General features: G+C 32.5%; 1 protein-coding gene and 1 long non-coding RNA gene across 3 annotated transcripts in view; one reads left to right on the top strand and one right to left on the bottom strand.

The window, feature by feature from the left end:
- The first annotated feature begins 220 nt into the window (after window positions 1-220).
- LOC149481552 (uncharacterized) overlaps window positions 221-25,264 on the top strand; it is a 49,437-nt gene continuing 24,393 nt past the window's right edge. The window contains exons 1-2 of one of the 2 annotated variants that reach the window (XM_089705269.1): window positions 221-660; window positions 20,332-20,450. In XM_089705269.1, the coding sequence (XP_089561395.1) occupies window positions 20,434-20,450 (17 nt within the window). In that variant the 5' untranslated portion in view covers window positions 221-660; window positions 20,332-20,433. The remainder of the gene's footprint in view (window positions 661-20,331; window positions 20,451-25,264) is intronic. The other variant, XM_089705270.1, reaches the window with a different exon arrangement.
- On the bottom strand, window positions 13,344-14,945 carry LOC149481555 (uncharacterized). The gene is made up of 3 exons (XR_016316847.1): window positions 14,543-14,945; window positions 14,150-14,331; window positions 13,344-13,954 (listed from the first exon to the last, which is right to left on the bottom strand). It is a non-coding gene; the product is annotated as an uncharacterized LOC149481555 (long non-coding RNA).

The raw sequence follows: 25,264 nt of genomic DNA, 5'->3' as shown, positions 1-25,264 counted from the left end.
GAAAATTAACATTGTTGTCATTGCGTTACCGAGACAAAGAAAATTTGTTCCGAGTTTCCGAACGTGTAATAGTTACCCGCCATTTTCAAACATGGAATACGATGATACTAAATCAACGTAGCATCCAACATTGGCGGATACGCTTTGAAAATGGGATTAATGGTAATCATTGCATTACCTAACAAGCGCCGGTAGCATCAGGGTGGGGTTGTGAGACGTCGGGAACCACTTTCAGTTTCTGCAGCTTACTTGCTTCGTAAACACCGCTTACGTAACGCGTACGCCCGGTTTGACAGCCCGCATTTGCATGACACACTTTTTAAAATTCATCGTTTTATCTAAATATTAAATATTATCTATTCAATCTTTAATGATTTCGCACTTTTAAGTTAGCTTAATTATAAACTAATTAGTTGAGTAAATTTATTTTAAATAAACTACCGTACCGTTTGTCTATTTTTTTTATTTCGCGCTAAAAATTATCACAGATTAAAAAGACAGATAATAACTTTTATTGTATTGTCGGGCCGGGTCTTTGGCAAGTTTAATTGATAAATAGTAAATTATGTGTAGAACAATGTGTGTTTTTATTATTGAGTGCAAAAGTGATGTGTGTGTTTTGTGAAGGCTTGCCATAACTTTAGCACCATCTGTCGAAAAGTAAGTATAGTCAATTGTGTAATATATTATTGTGAAGAAAATATATTTTTAAAAATATAGTCTGTGGATACAATAATAAAAAAACGAAATGTCAGATGTTTTATGTAATATCGTAAAGGTCGATAAATCTCTATATGACCGCAAGAAGCCGAACTATGAATGTAAACTTTTACCATTTCCAAATTTTATAAAAATATATTTTATTTAGGATATGATAACTTTTACCTTACCTGTAGGTATAGCGTATATTTATTAATTATTGATTCAAACATTATTTAATTAAAATTTAAGTGCATTATGCACATAATTAACAAAATAAGTTTAACTCATTGTGCATAAGTTTCTGATTCATTACCTATTTTTTAAACCTTTCTTATTTTAAACATCGATACTAACCACAAGATAATAATTGTTAAATGGATTTTAAATAATCTATGGTATAAATTTCTAAATTAAGCATTGTAACATTGTGTTTTGCAAATTATAATTCCGTGAAGCTTTTTGAACGATTGCCACAAGCTTATCTTGGAAATCTTGCACGCATCTCGATTATATTGGTGATTGCACATAAAGGTAATGTTTAATGCAAAATTTATCGAAACTGGTATTTGTGTAATACTTACATAGAAGGTAGTTATAAGTGGAATATAGTATAATTTTTTCTGGGTAAGGTGCATTAGGGTAATTCCGGGAACGGGGAGACGAAGTAAATGAAATACATAATGTTAAATTAATACGTTACTAGTGATTGATTAAACAAATATAATTGCTAGGTATTACTATCAAACCCGTTTATTTTCATACGATACCTTCACGATACTTACAATAAAACGATGCTCTGAAGTGGTATTCACAATTTTCAGAATTACCGACATCTGGAGTTCCCCGAATGCACCATACTCATAAATGGCAACATTGCTCTTGATTTTTAACACGGTTTTATTAGTTTCATCTGTATGTTTGTATATAACAGAAACTTTAGACTTGATTTTAAGCTACATAAGATGTACTGATTTAGGTTATTCAATATTTATACACTTATCATCTATTAGATTATTGATCATAACTAGGATCGCCAGGATTGAATAATTTCCTTACGTATAGTCTGTATGTGACCAATTTAGTAGAAAAATTTATAGTTCAATCCATGTTCAATCTTATTAGGGAAAATATGTACTTGTCAATCAGAAACTATTTTGTAAAGATAGGAGTATACAATTAATTATTGAGGCCTTGTTTTTTATATCTCTTTATTTCATATCTCTAGACTCTAGAGTCTCTATAGAGGATATATACACCATTCTTTAGGCCCTTCCCCTTCATATTCGACAAAAGATTAAACAAATAAAAATATTAAACAAAAGACGAATAAAACTATGAAGAACGAAGCAAAATAATTTAAATAAATATATGAATAATCGTTCAGAGATCTTATGAGATCGTGCGAGACAAATCGATTAACGTTAAATCGATGCTTATTTAGTCGCACGTAGTTTCATCATAATATTTTAAAATTCATATTTTGAAGTGCATTGTTGCCATGTATAAACCATCCATATTTTTTAAGCTCTATCTTGCCTTCTATGTAAAAAAATAGCAATGAAAAATTAAAAAGTCGCACGTGGATAAATTACTCATTAGTCAGGGATTAAATACAATTGAGTTATTATTCGTCTAAATATGGCGAGATATATATCAGGCTTAAACATCAAATGCGGGAGGCTTGCGAAATATTGACAAGGTATCGAAGGCCAGCGTAAAATGCTTAAATTATCTTTGAAGTCGCTTTAGTCCAAATTAGATATGATTCAGTTGCTACCGTGGGCCGATTGGCGCCATTTACTGACGAACCATTGTTTGATAGTTCTGTTAGTTACTCAAACTTCTAGCATTTTCAAGGTCAATGTTTTGAAGGTTTCGGTTGAAATTTTGTGCTGTTAATCAATAAATTCACCGTTTAATTCAATAATTTGCAATAATTATAGAAGTCTAACTAGCGGATTTGTTTCTTAACCGTAATTTATGAATATCTGGTCATAGGTACTGAGTTAATTCTATAAGTAATAAAATATTTTAAACATGAAATATTTTATCACGAACCATCGTGACGTCCACGTCATCAGTTTATATACTATGGATAGAAGTAGGAGCACAGGGATAGACTAGTTGTTACTCGTTAGAGTGTATATTCTATGGTCTAGTCGCCTCTTTTCATAAAAGTGAAGTCCCGTGTCCCCTAGTGGGGGCAGATGCATTATGCAAACATCTGTTTCACTGATCGATTTTCTTTAGGGACAAGTGGGTGATCAGCCTTCTGTGCCCTACCAGACCGAGACATTGTTTTTTCTTCGTCTCTACCGGGAATCGAACCCAGGACCCCTCGGTTCCACGCTCACGCGTCAACCATTGTACCAAGGAGGCGGGGCCTCTTTTCATAGTTTGCAGATAATTCTAGAAACACCTTCCCTACAGATTAACAAGAATAATTTACAGATAATGCACTATCTGTGTCAATATAACATATACCGATCTAACTATATAGTTTCATAAAGCCTACATAAAAACGTAATCAAATTTCATAAAACCTTGTGTACGAGCCCAGTTTCCACAAGGATCGTTTTGCAGTATTAACGATAATCTGATATTCGGTAACTAGAGTCAAATCACAGTCAAATGTTATGAACACAAACCGTGTTATTTAATCTAGCGTTAAACATATTGGTATTACTGTTTTGAGACTTTGTTTAATATTCAATTTAACACCCGTTTGTAAATTTACATCGGCAAGTGTATCGTTGAGTTAACTGAAATTCATATCAAACAGAACGGTTCTGCCCCCCTATGCAAGTGGCTTTCTGTTAGCGTAGCGTTCAATAGAATAGACTACGAATGTATGAGATTGACGTAAGCTGTAGATAAAAATCATCTACAGCTTACGTCAATCTCATACATTCGTAGTCTATTCTATTGAACGCTACGCTAACAGAAAGCCACTTGCATAGGCGGGCTGATTAATGTGTATTCTGTGATTACATTAATATGCATTACGCAATCGATGCATTAATATAATTTTAAATATAAAAATTCTTCCCGGGTTTTAGATAAAAAAATAAAAACGAAACAATAATTTTTTTTAAACTGATTAGCTGAATTTCGTTCATTAAAAATATGTTTTAATTACTTTATTATGCAATTAATTATAGTGACTAATGCATCTTTCCGTCTTTTTATCGTCTTACTTATTAGTATTTGTTATGTAGTAATTACAGATTTGTTTTCTTAGAAAGCCTGTAAAAATCGGAGAATCTTTAGGCAACGTCTTTAATTTTTTTTCCACCACAAGTCTTAAATTGAATGTAGAATATCTATCGCGGAAATTGCTTAATAAAATTATACTACTAATAATGTTCTAGTGGTCCTATCTAGAGAATCCAATCCCGCATCAAAATCGCGATCCCGCAAGCCTGCGGGATTAAGATCATCAATCCCGCGGATCCCGCGGGATTTGCGGGATTGATTTTAATTATTATTATTTTTGTTTCATGTAATTATTTAAAGAAAGAAAATACACACAAATATTTTTAATTATTCTTATCAACATGAAGCTAAGTTATCACTTATATTATAAATTAAAATAATATAATGATGTTTAAGACAATACAATATTCACAATATTTCACGTTTCATATTTAGATTTTTATTTGAAATAGAACATATTCATTGGTTTTAGAGGCATTTAAAATCAGCTTATTTTTTTTTGAAAATACTTTCGAAGAAATGATAAAGTTTCATCAATTTCTTCAATCTAACGTTTCATCTTTTAGATTTGATCTTATCTTGTTGCATAAATAGCCAGCGGCGGAAAAAGCACGCTCGGCTTCCACACTTTTAGGCGGAATTGACTTTACATAAGTATAAACAGCTTCCAAATACTTCCCCCTATTCCCTCCACATTCAAAAAGTGTCAATATCAAATCAGTTGAATTATCTCGAGTGGGTACACGCACAGCAGCTCTAGACTCTGCCACCCATTCAGTACGCGCAAAGTTAAATCCCCGTGCGCCGTAGCCAGCCATAGAGTACTGGAACCACAGTATTACAATATTATTTCCTACTGGAACTGACATTGATTACGTTCCGTTCCGTCCGATAATAGTTCCGATCATCGTCTGAGCCTATTTTTCTTACTTTTTTTCAATCCCGCGAACGTGCGAGATCCCGCATGAGTAATCCCGCATTTTTGATCCCGCAAAAAAGGTGCGGGATCCCGCATTAGCGGGATCCCGCGTTTGCGGGATTGGATTCCCTAGTCCTATCCTATGATTACGAGTTCTTGTCTTTCAGAAATACCTAATAATGCGTAAATTGAGTGTTGAAAATTATACAGCTTTTTACTCTTTTTAGTATGCAATTTGTAAAACGTGGTAAGTCTTAAGTACTTATATTTAATAACGTATACAATTAGAGAATAAATACATAATATATTTTTATCAAGAAAACCTCATCAGAATTCGGAGTAAATTTTGTAGGTAGTCTATTTCTACTGGCGCCACAGCATTCAGATTAGTCGCCGGAATTCGGTCAAGAGTACATTATAATATATTGAATTTTGTTAAAAAGTTATTGTGCAACTCTTAAACGTGTTCACGAATTAAAGAAGACACATGAATTCATTTTATTTCATATTTATCTCGGCATAATGCAATTGCGAATCGAAGTCGCAAGGTCGGTGACGAAATGTTTGTTTCACTCGATTTAATTCGTTTAATTGAAATGTCTAATCATTGTCTAATGAGTAATGAATTATTGCGCGTGATTATGTTTTATGGGAAATAAATTTTTAACTAGCGGTTTGATGTTCTGGCAATCAATTTTTGTTGTTATTTTATGAGCATGCAAGCTGCAGTGATGAGAGTACCTAATGGATAAATAATGCGTAAGTTGCGTGTTGAAAATTAACCAGATTTTTACTCTTTTTAGGAATTTGTAAAACGTGGTAAGTCTAAGTAGCTGCTTTTAAAAAGATGGTAGTTACCTACATTTAAAAAGAAAACTTTTTCATGAAATTAATATTATTTTATTATTGTTCAAAATTGTTCAACTAGCATTGATCTAATGATATTTGGTTATTTTCTGTCTTACCTACCACACATGTTGATTTTTAAGTCTTGAGGATAAAACAAATCAACATGACTAATTTTTTTGTTTCATTTAAACACTTGACTTGCCCTCCACGTGAAATCGTCTTATATTTCATACAAGAAGGATCGCGGTAATGAACCTACTTAAGCGACCTACAGCGGCTAGTTTTAAAATTGTATAACTGATGTTCTTGGAGCTCTGTGACCGGTCTTCAACGCCCTAGAGTCAAAAATGTCAATTCGCGTGCCATGCTGATGACTCGGTTTCGATAAATTGCGATTACTCACAATGTATTTACTGAAAGTACTAGAGGAAAATTCTTTTAGAATGCCTCGTTAGTGTTGGTAAATTAGTTTACGCACGTGACGAAAGCTCGACAGATTTGATTGATCGATGACTGAGGACAGTGTTTGAAAAACTATAAGTAACACATTAGCACAGAATACATAATAGTAGCTAACGCTAACATTAGTTGCACAAAACACGCATTTATTGGTCAAGAAATATGTATCTTTCTCTGAACTATTGGTAGATTAGACGGCCCTTAGTAGACAGTAGTATATGTACTAACGGCATAGACAATTCGTCCATGCTAACGGGAATCAAAAAGAGTTACGTTATGCGTAGGTACATCTTCGTAATCCTGCTCCAAAATATGTTCTCACATCCTATAGATCCAGAGCCCACGACGGCCAGACATTCCTTTCTTTAATAAAGTTGAAAGTTTATCTGTATATGTCTCCAATAAAGATAAGAACGACTAGCGATTATCAAGTCTGGGTTGTGGTTACTTTGGCAGGAAACAGGTAGTAGGGGTGTATAAAATTGTACCTAACTTTCATTGTAGTTTAAAAGCTAAATTTTATATATGTTACTTGGGGACCTATAAAAAGATGTTACCTTAAGAGCCAGACAGTTTTCATGGTTCTTACATCTAGCCAGACACATTTAAAAAATAACTAACATATCATCAAATTCACATAACTACCTAAAAGCGTAACAAATATGAAATAACCCACTAAAAATATTAGTTAACTATAATTATTAAAAAAATAAAAGTATAATATATAAGTAATAAAGTTATTACTTATCTTTTACGGGGACTTATGATGATGGAATTTCACATATCCCGATGACTTTTTTATTATGTCATCGAGATACGTGAAATACTTTATTGGACGGATAAGTTTTATCCAAGCATTGAAAAATCGGCCCTTAAATTAACAAGCATTTATACTTTAACTTTTTGATATTTTGATATTTGCGACTGGAGGCGCTAGGTTCGTTATGAAATGTGACCTTATTAGCAGGTCGTCGGTCAGCTGGTGTCTCGGTATATAATCTTGTGTTGAATTATGAATAATGCACAATAGAAGAGTTAACAAGCGTCTTACTTCCTTAAATAGACACGAATTAGAGATATATTGTTACGTTGTTCATTCGCTTATAATGCGTGAGTTGCGTAATGGTTTGATGATTGTTCACTAATATTATCACAGTATATATAACTTGAGGCTTTTAATTAATTACAAGAATTATCAAAAGATAAAGAGAAGTATTAGACGCAAAATGGGAAATCCGGTGTCCTCTTGTACATTGATACATATATAAGTCATGTTTCACTCCTTGTTTGTGAACTGTGATCAATTTATTTTACGGCCAAGCCGGTAATCCTGCCCTTTGTGTCCATCTAAACTGTAATCGTTTTTAAATTCCTTTATATCTCAAAGGTATAACTAGTAGAGAAGATTCACATGTAGGTACATGATAGATGTATGAAATACGCTACTTTTGAACGAGGTCATACGTTTTCAATGTCGGTTGAATAATGTACCGTAATGCATTGGAAAGTGCTTACGATGGCACCCTGACCTAACCTAACATAGAGTTTATACTTTACTGATATTTAGACGTTCAACACCATGTATTTCTTCAATGTTTTACAAGGAACTATTATGTAATTGAACACCGTATGTTTGTCCTTGGACCTTGAATGTTTGTCTAAATTTTGCAATTACGCACCGTATGTGAGGCTAATGAGTTTTTAGTATTTAGCAACATAAAACTGCTTTTAAAAAGACTCCTCTAATACATTTACTTCTCTAATCACTTTTAGAGGTTACTTGACCAATTTGGTCAAGCTTTCCTTTAATAATAATAAGACAAATTAGACAAATTAGAGTTAAAAACTTGACGCGAATGGGTGGGTACCTAAATGCATATTATCATTGCTACCATAACCTACCCTCGCAACCATTTATCGGTCTAAATAAATTGTAATAAATATATACTGGGTTCATATTTGATAGAGTCACAGCTGATAATACCTATAATACGAAGAGTTATTCCAGTTTTCTAGTAGCATTGTTATCTCAAATAATTATTATACACAATATATCATATGCCATATTTCATTTTGGAAATTGCGTGCTCGTAAACACTTGTGCCATTATATAATATGCTATTGTTATTATAGTAATAAGAATCTATTACATCTCATATAAGACAATGCAATCGGTTGTGTAAGTTAACATATTCGTGCTAACATATTTTGATTAGTTATATATTACTAGAGATCCGCCGCGGCTTCGCCCGTGGTTCACGTGGTACGTGGTATTTCGCAATAAGAGGTAGCCTATGTCCTTTCTCGGGTATCAAAATATCTCCATACCAAATTTCATGCAAATTGGTTCAGTAGTTAAAACGTGATTGAGTAACAGACAGACAGACAGAGTTACTTTCGCATTTATAATATTAGTATGGATTATAACGAAGGTTTGAATGATGACTTTGTAATCACACATTAATAATTTGTAACATAGTATTATTATTAGTTTATCTTCCTTTTACGTCTCAAAAGAACGGTTATTTTAAAGGATATTTGTGTCTGGAGATAGAGGAATGCTAGTGATATATAGGCTCTTTTATGTCAGAGCAAGCAAAGGGGCAGGTGCCCATCTGATGTTAAGTGGTCACCACCACCCATAAACACCTGTAACACTCTAGTGTTACACTCTAGTGTTACAGGTGCTTTGCCGGCCTTTTATGGACAATTAATAAGCTTTTCTTGAAGGCCCCAATGTTGTAGTTGTTCGGGAACACCGCCGCGCAGGTGGCAAATCGTCAGGCTACTTTTTATCGCGATTAAATATCTCATCCTATAGTCTATAGATAGAGTATAGGGAGATCTAAATTATGATGCGTATTTGAATCACTTCATAAGTTTTATAAAATCCGATGGATGGTGCTATACTAAAAGATGACATTGATAATATAAATCGGTAATTGCCTTTTACCACGCGGGCGAAGCAGCGTGTAACAGCTAGTAGACTATAATGTAAAATGTATGTAAATCAATAATTATTTTTGGGTTGGTATGTGTGGAACGCGGTCACTTGGTTTCAATGTCGATTGAATAATGTGCTGTAATGAGAAATGTACCTTCGTAGTGTTGCGTCAGCGAAGGTTCGCTGTATACAAAAGGGCTTGCTTTTTTGTTGTTTATTTCCGGTTTTTTGTTTGTTTGGATTGATTAGAAAAACGGATTGGTATAGTTTTTGTTTATTCTATCATATTTAATTTAGTATTGTTCCTCAGACAAATCAATCGTTTTTGATGTGCATTAAATACTTACCTATACATATAACAAATAATATAAAGACTGCCTTTATTGAAAAAAATATTACCTACTTTCACCTTGGATAAGAGATTCGTGTTATTTTTTTTGTTATATAGCTATAACGTAAGTAGTTATTCATTTAATTTTTTTGAATCAAACTTAAGTCTAAAATACATACTTGACACAATTTTTAGTACTTAATTAATAGCGTTATAATAGATTTTTGTATTCTTATAAGTCATCAAATTATATACAACGTTTAGGTATGAATTATGAATTGACGCATTACTGCATAACGCGTTACTACGAACCATCCTGCGGTCAGCTGCTAACACGCTTTCTCCTTTTTGTTTGTTGGATTATGTCAGTTATGGCACAGATAATATAATAGTAGGTTATGGTTCAACTGACCTCTGTGGAGATAAGCTTTTTTACCATAGATATAGTTCAACGATTCAAATAAGAATAATATAAAAATAAATGGTATTAGAACACTACAATGACCGTATTATGTTTCATATTAGTATAGATGTTATAATGTTATACACACATAACTACTTGTATATGTAAAACAATTGTATTCGATTTTAAAAGTAGGACATAAAAAAAAATTAAATGAATGGGAATAACTTTTCCTAACAATGTTATTTAAGAGACATTATGCTACTAATTAGGTATATTACATGGAGAATTTCCATTTTTATTCCTTATATTTCATTGTTTTTGTACCTATTCAATTAAAAACATAATACCTATATCTATTCATTCTAAAGAAAATGCAGATTTCTCATACGGCACACCATAGACATTTCATAGAACGTTGTCGATATGAAAATAGACAACCGTAACGATCGTTAAAATGTTGTCTTTGACCACAGCCTATCGTTTTGCATTAAAATTATTTATTAGCTTGTAAATTAATCCGATTCCGCAGTGAAAACTTTCATTGCTCGTTAACCGTGACGAGAGAACTGTTTTGTTTATAAGTATTGCGTAATGTACGAGGATGTTGGTTTTATTACGAGTAATTTTGTCAATTTTCATACGTAGTTTAATTTTATTTCAGTATGAAAGGATATTTAATTTAAAATTTTAATGGTGCATATAATTTATACTACAGGATTGTAAAAAAGCTTCAAGAGAGAAAAGCCTTATCTAGTAATTGGTTTGACACTATAGCAATGTTACTGTTGCTTGCTTTTATTTATTTTATGATTATTGCTAATTGGAATTATTTACTTATCCATACTAATATTATAAATGCGAAAGTAACTCTTCCGCGTTAAAATGTAGAAGCCCTTCTGGCTAACATTGAGAGACACCACACACAAAAAAAAAAAGAAAGTAACTCTGTCTGTCTGTCTGTTACTCAACACTATAGCAATGTTACTGTTGCTTGCTTTTATTTATTTTATGATTATTGCTAATTGGAATTATTTACTTATCCATACTATATTAATATTATAAATGCGAAAGTAACTCTGTCTGTCTGTCTGTTACTCAATCACGCCTAAACTACTGAACCAATTTGCATGAAATTTGGTATGGAGATATTTTGATACCCGAGAAAGGACAAAGGCTAATTTTTATTGCGAAATATGTATCACGGGCGAAGCCGGGGCGAAGCCGGGGCGGACCGCTAGTATGTTCATATATTAATTGCATCTAGTGCTAGTGCTAGTTACAATAAAACAAATGCTTTGATTTGATCAAAAAACGACACTTAGGCTTTGTTATTCTATGTATATCCAAATAAATAATATCGAATTATTGAAAAATGTTGCAACACAAAATGTTTACCTAAATCATAATGTGACCTACTCACTCGCTAACAATATTAAATAATTTTCGTATTCAGAATATAATTTAAATAATAAACATTGTCATTTCCTAACCGACAAGTAGATGATCTTCATTGAAGCATGTTCCAAGGCTCCAAACGACTTATGTTGCAGGTAAACTTAAATAATATTTGGGTCACTGTATATATTAACATCATCTTCATTTTTTAATCAATAAAATATGTCATATAATTTTGATAACACACGTTTCGATTAAGTGATTTGAATTTTATTGATGTTTTGCATTGTATTATTTAATAAATACGATTTGTATGGGATGATTTTTAGTTTACTCAGATACTTATTTATATTATACGAATGTATCATTAAAAAAGGAAAAAGCTTTTCTTTGTTACCTACTTATCCTTTTAAATTGATTATATTTGTACATATTTTTGCAAAAAATCGTGAAGTGAATGTAAACAACCACATAAACAACGCATCTACGAGCGAGGCAAAAGTGGATTATTAAAATTCAAATTGACTGAACAAGGAAAGAGAATCAAGATGCCTTTCAGACGTTAGTGGTGCTAAAATTGATAGCATTTTAAAAGTTTCATAACTATACAATAAATTAATAGAATTCGGAAGCCATTTCGTTCAATCACGTAGTTTAATCGTCTTAAAGCCATCGGATATCAGTAGCATCGTCAGACAAAACAATGCAACAAGAATGTAGTCTTTTGTTTAAAAATAACTTTATGTTATTTTAGAATTAGTGGTACTGAAGCAAAATTTAAGAATAATACAGGGTGTCCCACTATTGGTATAGGTGCTAAGCGCGAAGTGCCTTGTAGTTTTGCATACACAGATCACGTAAAAAATACTTAAACAACAAAATTACGTCAAAATTTTTTTGCTAAATTTTTCCAGAAAATCCATGTTTTCTTCTCTAGCTTCGCGCAGCCGGCATATATACCGCTTCTCTTTTGTCTATGAAAACAATCTTAAACGATAGTTCACGTGCTAGTGGCAAAGTTGGGCGGGTTGCTTGTTATAGGTGTGTTGTACACCTATAACAAGCAACCCGCCCACCACCAGTTTTAAGAATTCATCTATTTGGAAAAAAAATGCGTCTGGAATTTTATAAGTATTTTGTATGTACTCAGCGTATGCAAAACTTTAACCTCCTTTGACCTAGTAGTATACCAACAGTGGGACACCCTGTATAATTTGTTAGAAATTTAAATAGAAAATGATTTGTTCAGGTTAATAATTGACATCATTATTAATTAATTCCTGATTTTGACAATAAAACGAGTTATATATACGACTGAAATTGCAAAATTTATTGTTTAACAAAACTGAACCTTCTCCAATCGTTTGCAATTATCTGCTAAATATCAATTATTTTTTATAGATGCTATACCGTCGGAAGTTTGGGTCACAAGTCACAACTCAGATTTACGAATACTTACGTAAGGTTGAATAGTAATAAAGTTACATTCTTAAGATTTTTAACCGTGAGTGGAACTTGACCTATATTATTGTTTACTGTTAAAAGATACTTGTATTACTTGTTTGTTGACATATTTGTATAACTGTTTGGTAAATAGATTAAAAGAAATATATTGTATGACATCAATGTATGAATAACTTCATATAATTTTGACTAAGAAAAACAATTTAGCTGAACTTTAAGCTGTGACTTAAGTGTGTACATTTCCTACGCGTATTTCAGATTTTTTATTTAGAGTTATTCTGTTAGATATTCTGAATCTATCTTATCGTTCTTTTGGGAATAATAAAATTTAAAATATTTCATAACTCAACTCATTATCTGTTGAATTGGACACACCCTCTACGAATACATATTTACATAAGACTTAAGTGGATTATCAATAGATACTTTATAGAGGTAGGTACATGTCTATTTAAGAAATTGTATTATGATAATCGAGAAGATTTCATTCTCAATAACTGCATACATTATAATAAAAAGTCGTCCGCCGCGTCTGTCTGTCTGTTTGTTCGCGATAAACTCAAAAATTGCTTCACCGATTTTCATTTTTTTCTAAATAATTCTATCGTAATGTTTTCAACCCGAACAGAGTGTAATCACTAAAAATATACCGGCCGAATTGATAACCTCCTCCATTTTTTGAAGTCGGTTAAAAAGCAGATGCTACACGAATAAACAATATTATGATCTATTTTTTATAGAAAGCTAAGTACTCATATAGGATTCCCGTGTGCAACATAACGCGCTATTTTTGATGAATTATTAGAAGTAAGAAGAATTACATAGTGCTTCCTGAAAGTAATTAATTAATAAAAAAGCCAGTAATCACTTCGCTATCATCATTCATCAGACAATCTTCGAGACCAGCATCCCAAATTACTCACCTTGTAAATCGAATTTGTATTCTTTATCTTTCCCCGTTTATTTTTAAATCGAATTCGACATTAGGCCAAGGTAACTTGTCTCAAGTTAACTGTCAAATTTTAAACAAGTGCTGCCATCTGTTGGTATTTTATTGATAATAAAAGAATTCATTTATTGATACGGATCGATTTGACATCAAGTCACGATTCCGTTTGTCGTTTGTTCGATAACTTTTTTCGTGTTCTAAATAAAAAAAAAAGACGGGTTGCACTCCGGGAGTGCCGGCAGAAGTGAAAACTTGATTATTAACGTTCAGCATGTTTGATATTTTGGAATGGTATCCGTCTTACGCATGGAATATAAGGGCTAAAAAAAAAGACGGGTTGCACAGTGCACTCCGGGAGTGCCGGCAGAAGTGAAAACGCGCGTAGTAGAGAGGGGATTGCTGTCTACTCTCCATCCGTCTTACGCTTTTTCGATCTGGTCACGTGTCCTGACGCGAGTTTAAGATTTTATACCCATTACAGAAAAAGTGCTCAACGCCGCTAAAGAAGTTTTCACTTCAAAAAAAATCCGTCTTACGCTTTTTCGATCAGGCCACGTGTCCTGACGCGAGTTTAAGATTTTATACCCAACGCCGCTAAAGAAGTTTTCACTTCAAAAATCGCAGAATGGAATTCGAATGGTTTTCTTAAAAATAGATAAAGAAATGTATTAAGGCATTTAAAATTGTTTTGCTTCTGCTAGGAGAAATATGCATTATTAGTTAATTAATTTAGGGGCTTTCGTTATTTATTTTATTTATGGACCAAACAACAATAAATACACATTACATTAAACTGTGATTAAACATAGGAAGACATGATTTAATTAATTGTATCTAATGTATTTATCAATAATTATAAGACGTGTACACTACATTCGCAATAATAACACGTACCTATACAATTAAACATAAACGAAAGAAAAATATATAATCGTATAACGTGGTATAACTCTCCAGTATTATTGACAGTTAACGAATAATCGAAATATTTACACGGTTCATTAATTCATTATCACAGAATATCAATTCTTTTAAACATTTAAGTAAAACATTAATTACTTTTGCGTGTAGCGAATAAGAAATTAAGAAACAATAGAAGAAATTCAAAAACATATTGAGCATATCTTTCTTGAAAGAACATTCCGACTACATTAAGTTACATAATTAAATGAATATGTATAACAAATATTATGTACACTTAACGGTACACTTTTTAACACTTTTTTATGTAATCACCAACAAAAGAGCAAAACTTTCTTTGAATTAATTAAAATAAAAAATAGACATAATATTATTATGATACATCGTATAATGCGCTAACAATTAACGTTACATCCATCGAGATAGGTTACATCACGATTATTTAAGTTTCATGTGATTCGTAACAGCTATTATATTACCCAGATTGATTAAGAAATATGAAATGATGTTGATTGGTATTTTAAAGAATGGATCGCATTATTTTTATTTATAAAAAGCTTTCTGCTTGTGGCTTTTTTAATCGAACATTCCGTAAGAGCCACTTCATCTATTATCTCTAATGCATGAAAATCCGTTGCGTAGTTTTAATATTAGGTAGGTACCTATCTGTGTGATTTCTTGTACACGCAGTGATTTCTTGAACTACTTTAAATAATGGCAATCTCTTTTTTAGAGTATAAGTATTCTTTGATGGCAATCTTCATTGACTAGGAACCTACTAGTAAGTTGTAACAAGGGAATTGAGTCTAAGGTATAATAATATCTACTTTATATTTGGAAAAGTGTTCTACCTTTTCAGAATTGCTTCACTATGAAAGACACAAAACATTCATAAAATTTATAAGGCTTACATCCTCACTCTATATTCACATATTCTCTCTTGCCATTGTAACTATAGTTGCACGAGTTTTTCAATATTGAATTGTCTTTTTTTTTAATTCTTAAATATCCTTTATTTTCCTTTACAGGTTTGCGTAATGAAAAGTAATCATACTCAATAATACATGCACATTTATGATTAATCTAGATGGTATTTTAATAGAAAAATCGAATCAGCAAACATCGAAATTTGATTATTTGCCTTATTAATTGAACTCAATCGTTTCTAGAGAAAAACATGCGAGCTTAATGTTTTTGATATCTTTACATATCGTATTTACGTTATCTCAACACATAATTTTGAACAGAATCGAGAGCATAAGCATTAAGATTACACGGTTTTATTTCAGGCTACTTATTTTTTTCTGTTTAAATTTTGTTTCACAATGTTCATATTAATTTCGGCAAGTCACTCCGAACGCCTTTCTACGAAGCCATATTGTAAAAATGAAAATAATAAAAGGATACATGAAGGACTTTGTTGTATTTTTCGTGGGTGAAATTGAAGGTTATTTAAGGTTAGGAACATTTTATTTTACAAAATTTCCGAACGAAATATTTGATTCTATTATACCTAGTCTGGTCATAAGTTCTGTCACATATGTTTTATTGAATAAACAAAAAGTTACTTTTATATATTTATTGTTTTATATGTGGCAATAAAGCTTACATATTACTTAATAATTTCGTATAAAAATTATTCAAAATGGCATCCATGTTTTGCGATACAAGCTTTCAACCTCCGCGGCCAGTCGTCTATCGCAGCACGCACCATGTCCATGTTTATTTCAGCAGCTACTTTAATAATGGATGCTTTGAGTGACTCCAAATTTGGGTGGGATTTAGCGTAGGTTCTCTCCTCTAAATATTACCAGATTTTATAATCCAGAGGATTCAGGTCCGGGCTAGAAGATGACCAATCTTCATGACGAATGATGTCAATCTGATGGGCGGCCAGCCAATTTTGGATACTCTTGGCTTTGTGGGCAGGTGCTGAGTCCTGCTGGAATACCCAGTGCTGATTTTTTAACATGGTCTGAGAAGGAGGATTCACGAGGTTTGTCAGGACCGTATTTTGGTAAACATTGGAACTTATTTTCACACCCTTTTCACAGAAAAACACCTCTGTTAGGCTAAAATAAGACACTCCCAGGAAAACCATTACTGATAAGGGGTTATGGCCTCGTTGGACTCGAAATACACGTTGACACGCTTCTTCACTACTGTGGGTATACACTTTGATATTCTGTTTGTTGCAGCACTCCTCCACTGTAAAATTTTTTTCATCTGAAAACAGGATTTCACGATACATTTTTCTCGCGTATCGTTTAAGTAAAGCGCGACATTAATCCAGTCTTAATATCTTCAGGCGTGTGTTAAGAAGATGCGATGTTTTTCTACAATAAGCCCATAGTCCTAGGTCCTCGTTCAATACCCTTTTAACTGTGGTACTGCTAAGGCCCATCTGCAGTGCTAACTGTTTTCGATTTCGGACCGGAATTTTTCTTATTCACACCTTTACTGCATTTATCACTGCTGTCGTCCAAATCGTACGACAAAGACCAATTCTATTCCTATCGTCTACTCTTGAATCTTACTTAAATCGTTTTATAGTGCAATAAAAAAATCTCTGTGTTATTTATAAATTTTAAAGCAAACTGAAAATTTCTCTTGGCGCGTAACCGCTACGATGCAGAGCGAGAACAGCGACTCTGTCTTCTTTTTGCGTCCACTACATTGTAACAAATACGTTATTCTAATAAAATGTGTCGTTTTTTAACGCGTAAAATAATCAAAAACCGAACGTGCAAAAGAAATTTGCGGTAAACATTAAATATTTGAAAATCTAACATAATGACAGAACTTATGACCAGACTAGTTATAATCATTCATTCATTTGAGTCATTTTATTATATAATCTAAGATTTAAGTATATTAAAAAATGCAAAAATAATTGAGTCTTGTGAATCGGTTCAAACTTTCACAAATGAACTTTTAGCCTTTCATCTATTTTATGGAGATAAAGCTTCGGAGGAACGGAATGAATATTTATTTTGTTACATTTTACTTTATGGCGGTAAGGGAGAATTAATGATGAATAATATTATTGCATACATTCGCATTAATACCTAATTATTAATTCCATAATTTATTGACATTTATGAGTCTACAAGATTAGGTCGAAAAATAGTATAAAAGCGTACGTATTAATCCAGGTTCGCAACTAAGGCTGTTTGCGTGTCTGAAACGATTACACTGACTTTCATAGAGACTTAAATATTAGTGTGATTATACGACTTTTAGCCTCCCAGTAATGACACTACATATAGGTACCGTATGGTAATGGCCAACTTATATCACCGTAACGAATACGTTACGTACACAATAGCGTTATAAAACAACAGTTATGATATTACAAAATGCGTCGAGACAGCTCGAACTGGGGCAGTGTCATATGGTTAGGTGCACTCATGTCATGTCGATTTGTAACTGCTATGCGCTATACTATGTCATCTTTTATTTTTATTATATTCTTTGCAATGTGTATAATTAACCGACTTCAAAAAAAGGAGGAGGTTCTCAATTCGGCCGGTATATTTTTTCTTTTAATAATACTCAAATGTTTCCAATTAAACTAAGCATAGAAAAATAAACGATTAATTGAATGAGTATGAAAATAAAGCATGAGTTTATAGGATATAGAAGAAAAGTCAAACATCGCTTCCTTAAGGGAAATAAAAAGTAAGAAGGAAGCTAAAAAGTTAACTATCTGAATTATAATTAATAATTTTGAATTTTAATAACCTTATCACATATTATTACTAAAATAATATTGGTATTAAGGTTATTCGTTAATAGAACATAATTAAATTAAATGCTCTATCCATTTATATTGACGATCGTGATTTAATATTTCATTGCTCGACCCATAAACATATTTCATAAAATCGACTAATTAAAGGGCATACATGATCAACGGCATTATTGTTCGATCGAAGTAAGCCATCTTTATAATACGTGCGTACCTATTCATAAACCATGTTCAAAATAATTGCGTAAGTGGACAGACAATTATCGAGAATAATAGGCGATTTGTTAGGCGATGTACGGACGAGTCAGCGATTCTTATTAAATCTTTATATTGATTTTTTGTATAATAGTTTTAATATCTTCTTAACATACTTCATCTTGATAACATTTCGTAACAAGAACTCTTCTGATCTTCTGAACAATGTCTTCGCCAAATTGATTAAATTTTTAGCTAATTCATGTGTCTATTAAATCACATAGATATTTTATTTTGAAATGAAAATGAATTAAGAAAAGACATGTAATCTAAGAACTATCTTGCAATGTTTTTCATGTAGTGAACACTATACAATTAATTTCGATTATTATATTTGCAACTATGGAATAAAAAGCAAATTGCGTAGGGTTTTAATGCTAGCTGTTAAACGCTCGTTCACGACAAGCCTTCGAAGAGCAACTAGGGCTTATGATGTTCCATGCGACCCCTCACTAATTTAATAATACATTTTCTTCATATCTAAACGTTAAGGTCAGTTTAGACAATCGAATTTATTCAAGGTAATATAATTAAGCTTTATAATATAATCACTATGATTTGTGTTGTTAAGTGCGGGTATTTGTAGATAATAATACGTTTGAAAAGCAAATATAGATTTTGTTTGTTACAATCATAATATGTATTTTTTATCGGCGTTTGGATGAAATCATCAATGCATCCTAGTTCCTATTAATAACCAATCGATAATGTTATAAAATAATTAAGCAATTTAATACAACTGCTATTCTCAGATATAAATCTATTTCTGCTAGTTTTAATTTTTTTATTTGAATTGATGGTTAACGATTGTGATGGTGCATTCTAAAGTGTCGTTATAAGCACTAACTATAATTAAAGAGGTGCTAAAAAGCTTTAAGAGATAGCAAGTAAATAAATAAAAGAATCGTCTCTATTTAAAATGGGGAACGTGGTCGAACCATGAAAGTAATAAAATATAATTAAACTAGCTTCCGCCCGCGGCTTCGCCCGCGTGGTGTTTTTTCGCAATAAAAGGTAGCCTATGTTCTTTCTCAGGGTCTAAAGATTGTCTGTGCCAAATTTCATCAAAATCGGTTGAGAGGTTTAAACGGAAAAGCGTAACAGACAGATAGACAGAGTTACTTTCGCATTTATAATATTATACTATTATAGTAGGGACTATTACCGACTTTATTTGTATACTAGTAGATGTTTAACTTATTGTCATTTAAATGAATTTGAATACGCATGCATTGGCACGTGTCCTTATTATTTGATATTCAAGTCCATACAGGAATTCAATGAATTACCTCCATCTTCCGTGAGCAATTTGAAGTCAGATTTGTTAGGGTATTCATTTAGAATTGAGTCTTATTTATTGCATGTAAGACGTGTACATATTGGAATCATTTTGATGCACTGCGGTGAAACCGAAGCAAATCTGAATAACTCTACCATCTTGTGAATAAAGGAAATTAAAGGAGACGGCCGCACTCACGGTTTAAAAATCGTCAAGGATTTTTTAGTAGTCTCTACTAATATTCGTATCAATTTATTACATATTAATTATTCTTAAGACGATAGATTTGTTGTGACAAAAAAATGTGCTAAATATTATTTCAGCGGTTTTCATAATAGACAGACTTACTTACTTTTTCATTTATGAAGACGATAAGAAATTCTGATGCATACAGCATAACTATACTGATTTTTTTCAATAGTTTCCCAACAATGTACATCTTCCAGGGTAATAGCTCCCAAATTCCGTAACTTATAAACTATCTCTTCCAGGGTGGAGGGCGACGCGAGAGCGAGGCGTGCGCGTGCGGGCGGCGCGCCCCCGCCGCGAACGCGCCGTCGCACGCCCCGCACCCGCTGCGTGCGCTCGATGACATGCCGCCGGTACTCAGGTAGCTAACATTTCTTTATTTTTTTTTAAATAATAACTGAGACATTGGCACTTTATGCCATTCTAGAATGTAATAGGTTTCCAATAATAAGGAAACTGCATTATCTTAATGCCTTGTTGGTTTACCAGACCATAGGCCATATTTTGCTACCCATATCCCTGTGACACGTCTTTTATTTATAGCAGATCGAGCAAAGGAATAGATGCGCTTGATTACAGCTTGAGCTTATGTTATCACCACTGTCCATAAATAAATAGGAGAATATTTGCTTGAAGATCTGAATACTTCTGTGTTAAATGCTACTGGTTAAAGACGGAGGTAATAACATAGAAACTATGTTAACAATGTTGTTCTTTAAAAATATTGGCATTTGGCTTTTTATTCATCTTATGTAGTTATGTTTCTCGAGATCAAATGAGCAAGGGTTAAGGACGCAACATAATGTGAGGTTAAGGCTTTTCTAATAATTTCAAATATCTAATTACTCCAACGTAACTAAAGTTACATAAAATTAAGTACCTACACCTTTTGACGTTGTACGTATTCATTTATCATTTAAATGTTATACGACCAATAAGCGGCAAAATCATACTTCAATCACAGTCAATCCATCCTAATATATTCGTATTCCCACCGGTGAAAATAGTTTCATAATAGTCATCACCAACTACTGTCGTTACGTACATACCGTGACAGGTTGTCGTGACTCGTGACCTGTGTGTGTGTGATGATGTGTTATGGTGAGAGGATGACCTTTTGATGGAGCTTGATAGACAATAGGTACCGTATCATTTGGTTCATGTTAGGTAACTTGCCTAGCATAGTCTCTATTGATGTGTTATTCTAGAAGATATTATATATTCGAGAAGGCATTGGGAAGTATTTGGTCAATCTTATAAAAAATAAAAATATAATATTTATTATTGTTATGGACTGTTTAAATTTCGAAATTGTATGTTTTCAGGTTTTTTATCCTTTTTTTGGGACAGTTAGGCAAAGTTTATTGATGAATATGAAAGAAGTACTAGGATTTAATGAGGAATTTTGCAAAAATTAGAAAAGCATACGAATTCTACCCAGTTTTGCAGCAATAATTGAACGTTTTGGAAAATCAGAAGTGTTCATTACCTGTTCTGCAACCACACGGTACGAAATCAATCAATCAAACAAAGATCAATCAATCAAACAAAGAAAAACACTTTAATGAGACCGATACTATAAGTCTCCAGTGCTTTAGGTACGAACATTATTATTTTACTTTTCTATATAAAGAACCTAAAATATGATTGTGACTGTGCACTGATGTATGTCAGTAGGTAATTTATATTTGATGTGCCTTGAACATGTGTCCATTAGACGCCATTGGAAAACAAAGGCAGCGACAATAAAATAAACAATAGTGGAATTGCTTGGTTTCTATGAAATTGAATAGGAAGTCATTTTGTTGATTCATTGATGCGTTGTGCCAGCCGTAAATAATTTGCGACTTTGTGAGACTGCACACATCCATCCGTAATCAGAATCTGTAAGATTGCATTTCTAAAATTGCCCATTCTTTAATCATGACTTGATTCACTTATGGACACATTATCGGGTATAAAAGGAACCTCATGGTTCTAACAAACTAAATAAAAATCGCATTTGCAAGAACACCATTCAACAAAGTTCTAACAGAAACTCATAATACCAAATCCTTAATTAAATTAAACCTCGTCTGATATGGTTTTAGTATAACAGTTAAGGATTCCATTAACCAAATTTGTCCCCCATTCTAACATAGCTTCGCTAACTTGTTTGTTTTTCTTATTACTAACTAGCTGTGCCCGCGACTTCGTCCGCGTGGAATAGTGACTGCATAGTAGTTACTACTTAACACACAATTATTGAGTAAACACGTCTTGAAACACGTACTATCATAAACAACTAAATTATAAGTACTTACACATTATTATAAAGTTAAGAAATAAAATAAATAATAACACAAAAGAACTGTTAGTAAAATTTATTACTAAACTGAGCTATAAAACTTAGGTACAGATGAGTTCAAAATTTCCAGGATGTGGTTATTCTCCCGCTCCCATATTCCTTCTACTTTCACAGACTTTCAACTTTTCCCTTTCACCCCTAGTAAATGGCAGAACCGATTTTGATCTAAATTCTAAACCATGTCTAATCATACCTATATATTATGTACATGTCATATCCTTTCGTTTGGTACTCCATTTGGATTATACAGTATCCCCACTATCACCCCAAGGTGCCCTATATGTAATAAACAGATTAACCAATTTTGATAAAACATGACTAATTGTAATTCACACGTCATTTGATATGCCGCTTGATTATATTATTTGACCACATTCGATTATTCATTCCCACTTTTACCGCTATAAATCAATAAATGGATGAACCGATTTTGATTGAATTTGCCTCATCATACTTCTCACGTCAGGTCATGCCCTTTCATTTGATATGCCACTTGGGTATATTATTTGACAACTTTTATTCCCACTTTTATACCTATATCCAATAAATGGATGAACCAATTTTGATAAAATATGTCTTATTGTACTTTACACGTCATGGCTTTCATTAGATAAGTCACTTGAGTATATTTGATAAAATTTATTTATTTATTCCCACTTTTACCCCTATATCAAATAAATGGATGAACCGATTTTGATAACATTGGACTACTTAATTGTTTCTGACAGGTCGTCTTTTTTCATTTGATATATCACTTGGGTATAACAGACAGCATTCGTTTTTCTCATTCCCACTTTTGCCCTACATATAATTATTGGATGAACCGATTTTGATTAAATATGCCTCATTATACTTCTCACGTCAGGTCATGCCCTTTCATTTGATATGCCACTTGGGTATATTCGACAACTTTTATTCCCACTTTTATACCTACATATTATATCCAATAAATGGATGAACCAATTTTGATAAAATATTATGTCTTATTGTACTTTACACGTCATGTCTTTCATTAGATACGTCACTTGAGTATATTTGATAAAATTTATTTATTTATTCCCACTTTAACCCCTATATCAAATAAATTGATGAACCGATTTTGATATAATTTGACTTGTTGTTACTGACAGGTCGTCTTTTTTCATTTGATATATCACTTGGGTATAACAGACAACATTCGTTTTTTTCATTCCCACTTTTACCCCTCTACTATATAATAAATGGATGAACCGATTTTGATTAAATACCTATGCCTCATTATACTTCTCACGTCAGGTCATGCCCTTTCATTTGATATGCCACTTAGGTATATTTGACAACTTTTATTGCCACTTTTATCCAATAAATGGATGAACCAATTTTGATAAAATATGTCTTATTGTACTTTACACGTCATGTCTTTTATTAGATACGTCACTTGAGTATATTTGATAAAATTCATTTATTTATTCCCACTTTTACCCCTATATCAAATAAATGGATGAACCGATTTTGATAAAATTTGACTAATTGTTTCTGACATGTCGTCTATTTTCATTTGATATATCACTTGGGTATAACCTACAACCTACATTAACAACTAACATTCGTTTTTTTCATTCCCACTTACCCCTAAATAATATAATAAACAACTAATGTAACAAAAAAACGCATCTAATTCGTATTACCCGTTAGCGAGCTACGGTGGCACAGACAGACACGCAATACACACATAGCGGACATAACACCCCTCTTTTTGCGTCGGGGGTTAAAAATATAATACCTACGACATAATTTCAAAGACCTTTTATATAGAAAATTTACCTAGAAGTAACCATAATGCTATTCGTGCAGGTTTTAGACTTATGAGCAAAAATCTAAATAAAGTTCCTTTGACCCCCCCTACTACCCCCTCAGCATAACCACCCCCCCCCACACTTGGGAACTTTCGATATGATCATCTGGACATGTCAAGGAATAACTTTAGCGTATAATAATTTACGTAATAAAGTAATTCATGTATAGAATGCCTTAGCAAATGTTCGCTGTGATTACTTAAATGGTCATAACTTTTTTATTTATGAACCGATTGACATGAAATAAACACTAAATGTTAAATGAAGCTTACCACAATATATTAGTGAAAACCGCATTTAAATCGGATAAGCCGTTTCTGAGATTAGCGTGTTCAAACATACAGACAAACAGACAAACCGACAAACAGACAAACAGACAAACAGACAAAAATTTTTTTAACGACAGTTTTGGGTTTGGGATCGATTTAGTAATAACCCCTGCTAATTTTTTTTTACATATTTTCATTGTACAGACACCACTTTTCTAGAATTTTATTATATGTATTGATACTTGATTAAAATAAAAGGTATTGCATACCGATATGACAGAATGGTTTGCATAATCCCCCGAGGAGCGATTTCCACATTTGCAAATACACTCTATTGTTTGTTTAGTTTAGTGTTGGGTTAAAAGGTGAATGACATCAAAATATTTAACCACACCATTTGTATTCTTTAAGAATCCTTTTAAAGATAGATTGTTCGAGAAACCAGTATGTTCGATTATCACATACAGGAGGCTAGTTTTATAGCTCGAAATGATAGGCAATTTTTCTGTCACTTTATGTCGAGCGTGTTTCATTGTTATACGTAGAAGGTTCAGGTTCACACGCTCGATTGCAATTTGCAAAATTTATTTTCTGATAGATCCATCAGGACTGACTTTCGTCAGTAACAACTATTAGTATGTTAGGATTTTTGTTTGATAGTTGCTGTATATGTTACTACAAGGTTACTGATACATAATTATATACTACTACTATCTAGTACCTA

Source organism: Colias philodice, chromosome 16 (assembly GCF_061535455.1).
Source record: "Colias philodice isolate Cphi_HAF_F1 chromosome 16, ilColPhil1 Martin Lab GWU primary, whole genome shotgun sequence".
NCBI lineage: Eukaryota > Metazoa > Arthropoda > Insecta > Lepidoptera > Pieridae > Colias > Colias philodice.
This window is presented reverse-complemented; position numbering and strand designations above follow the sequence as displayed.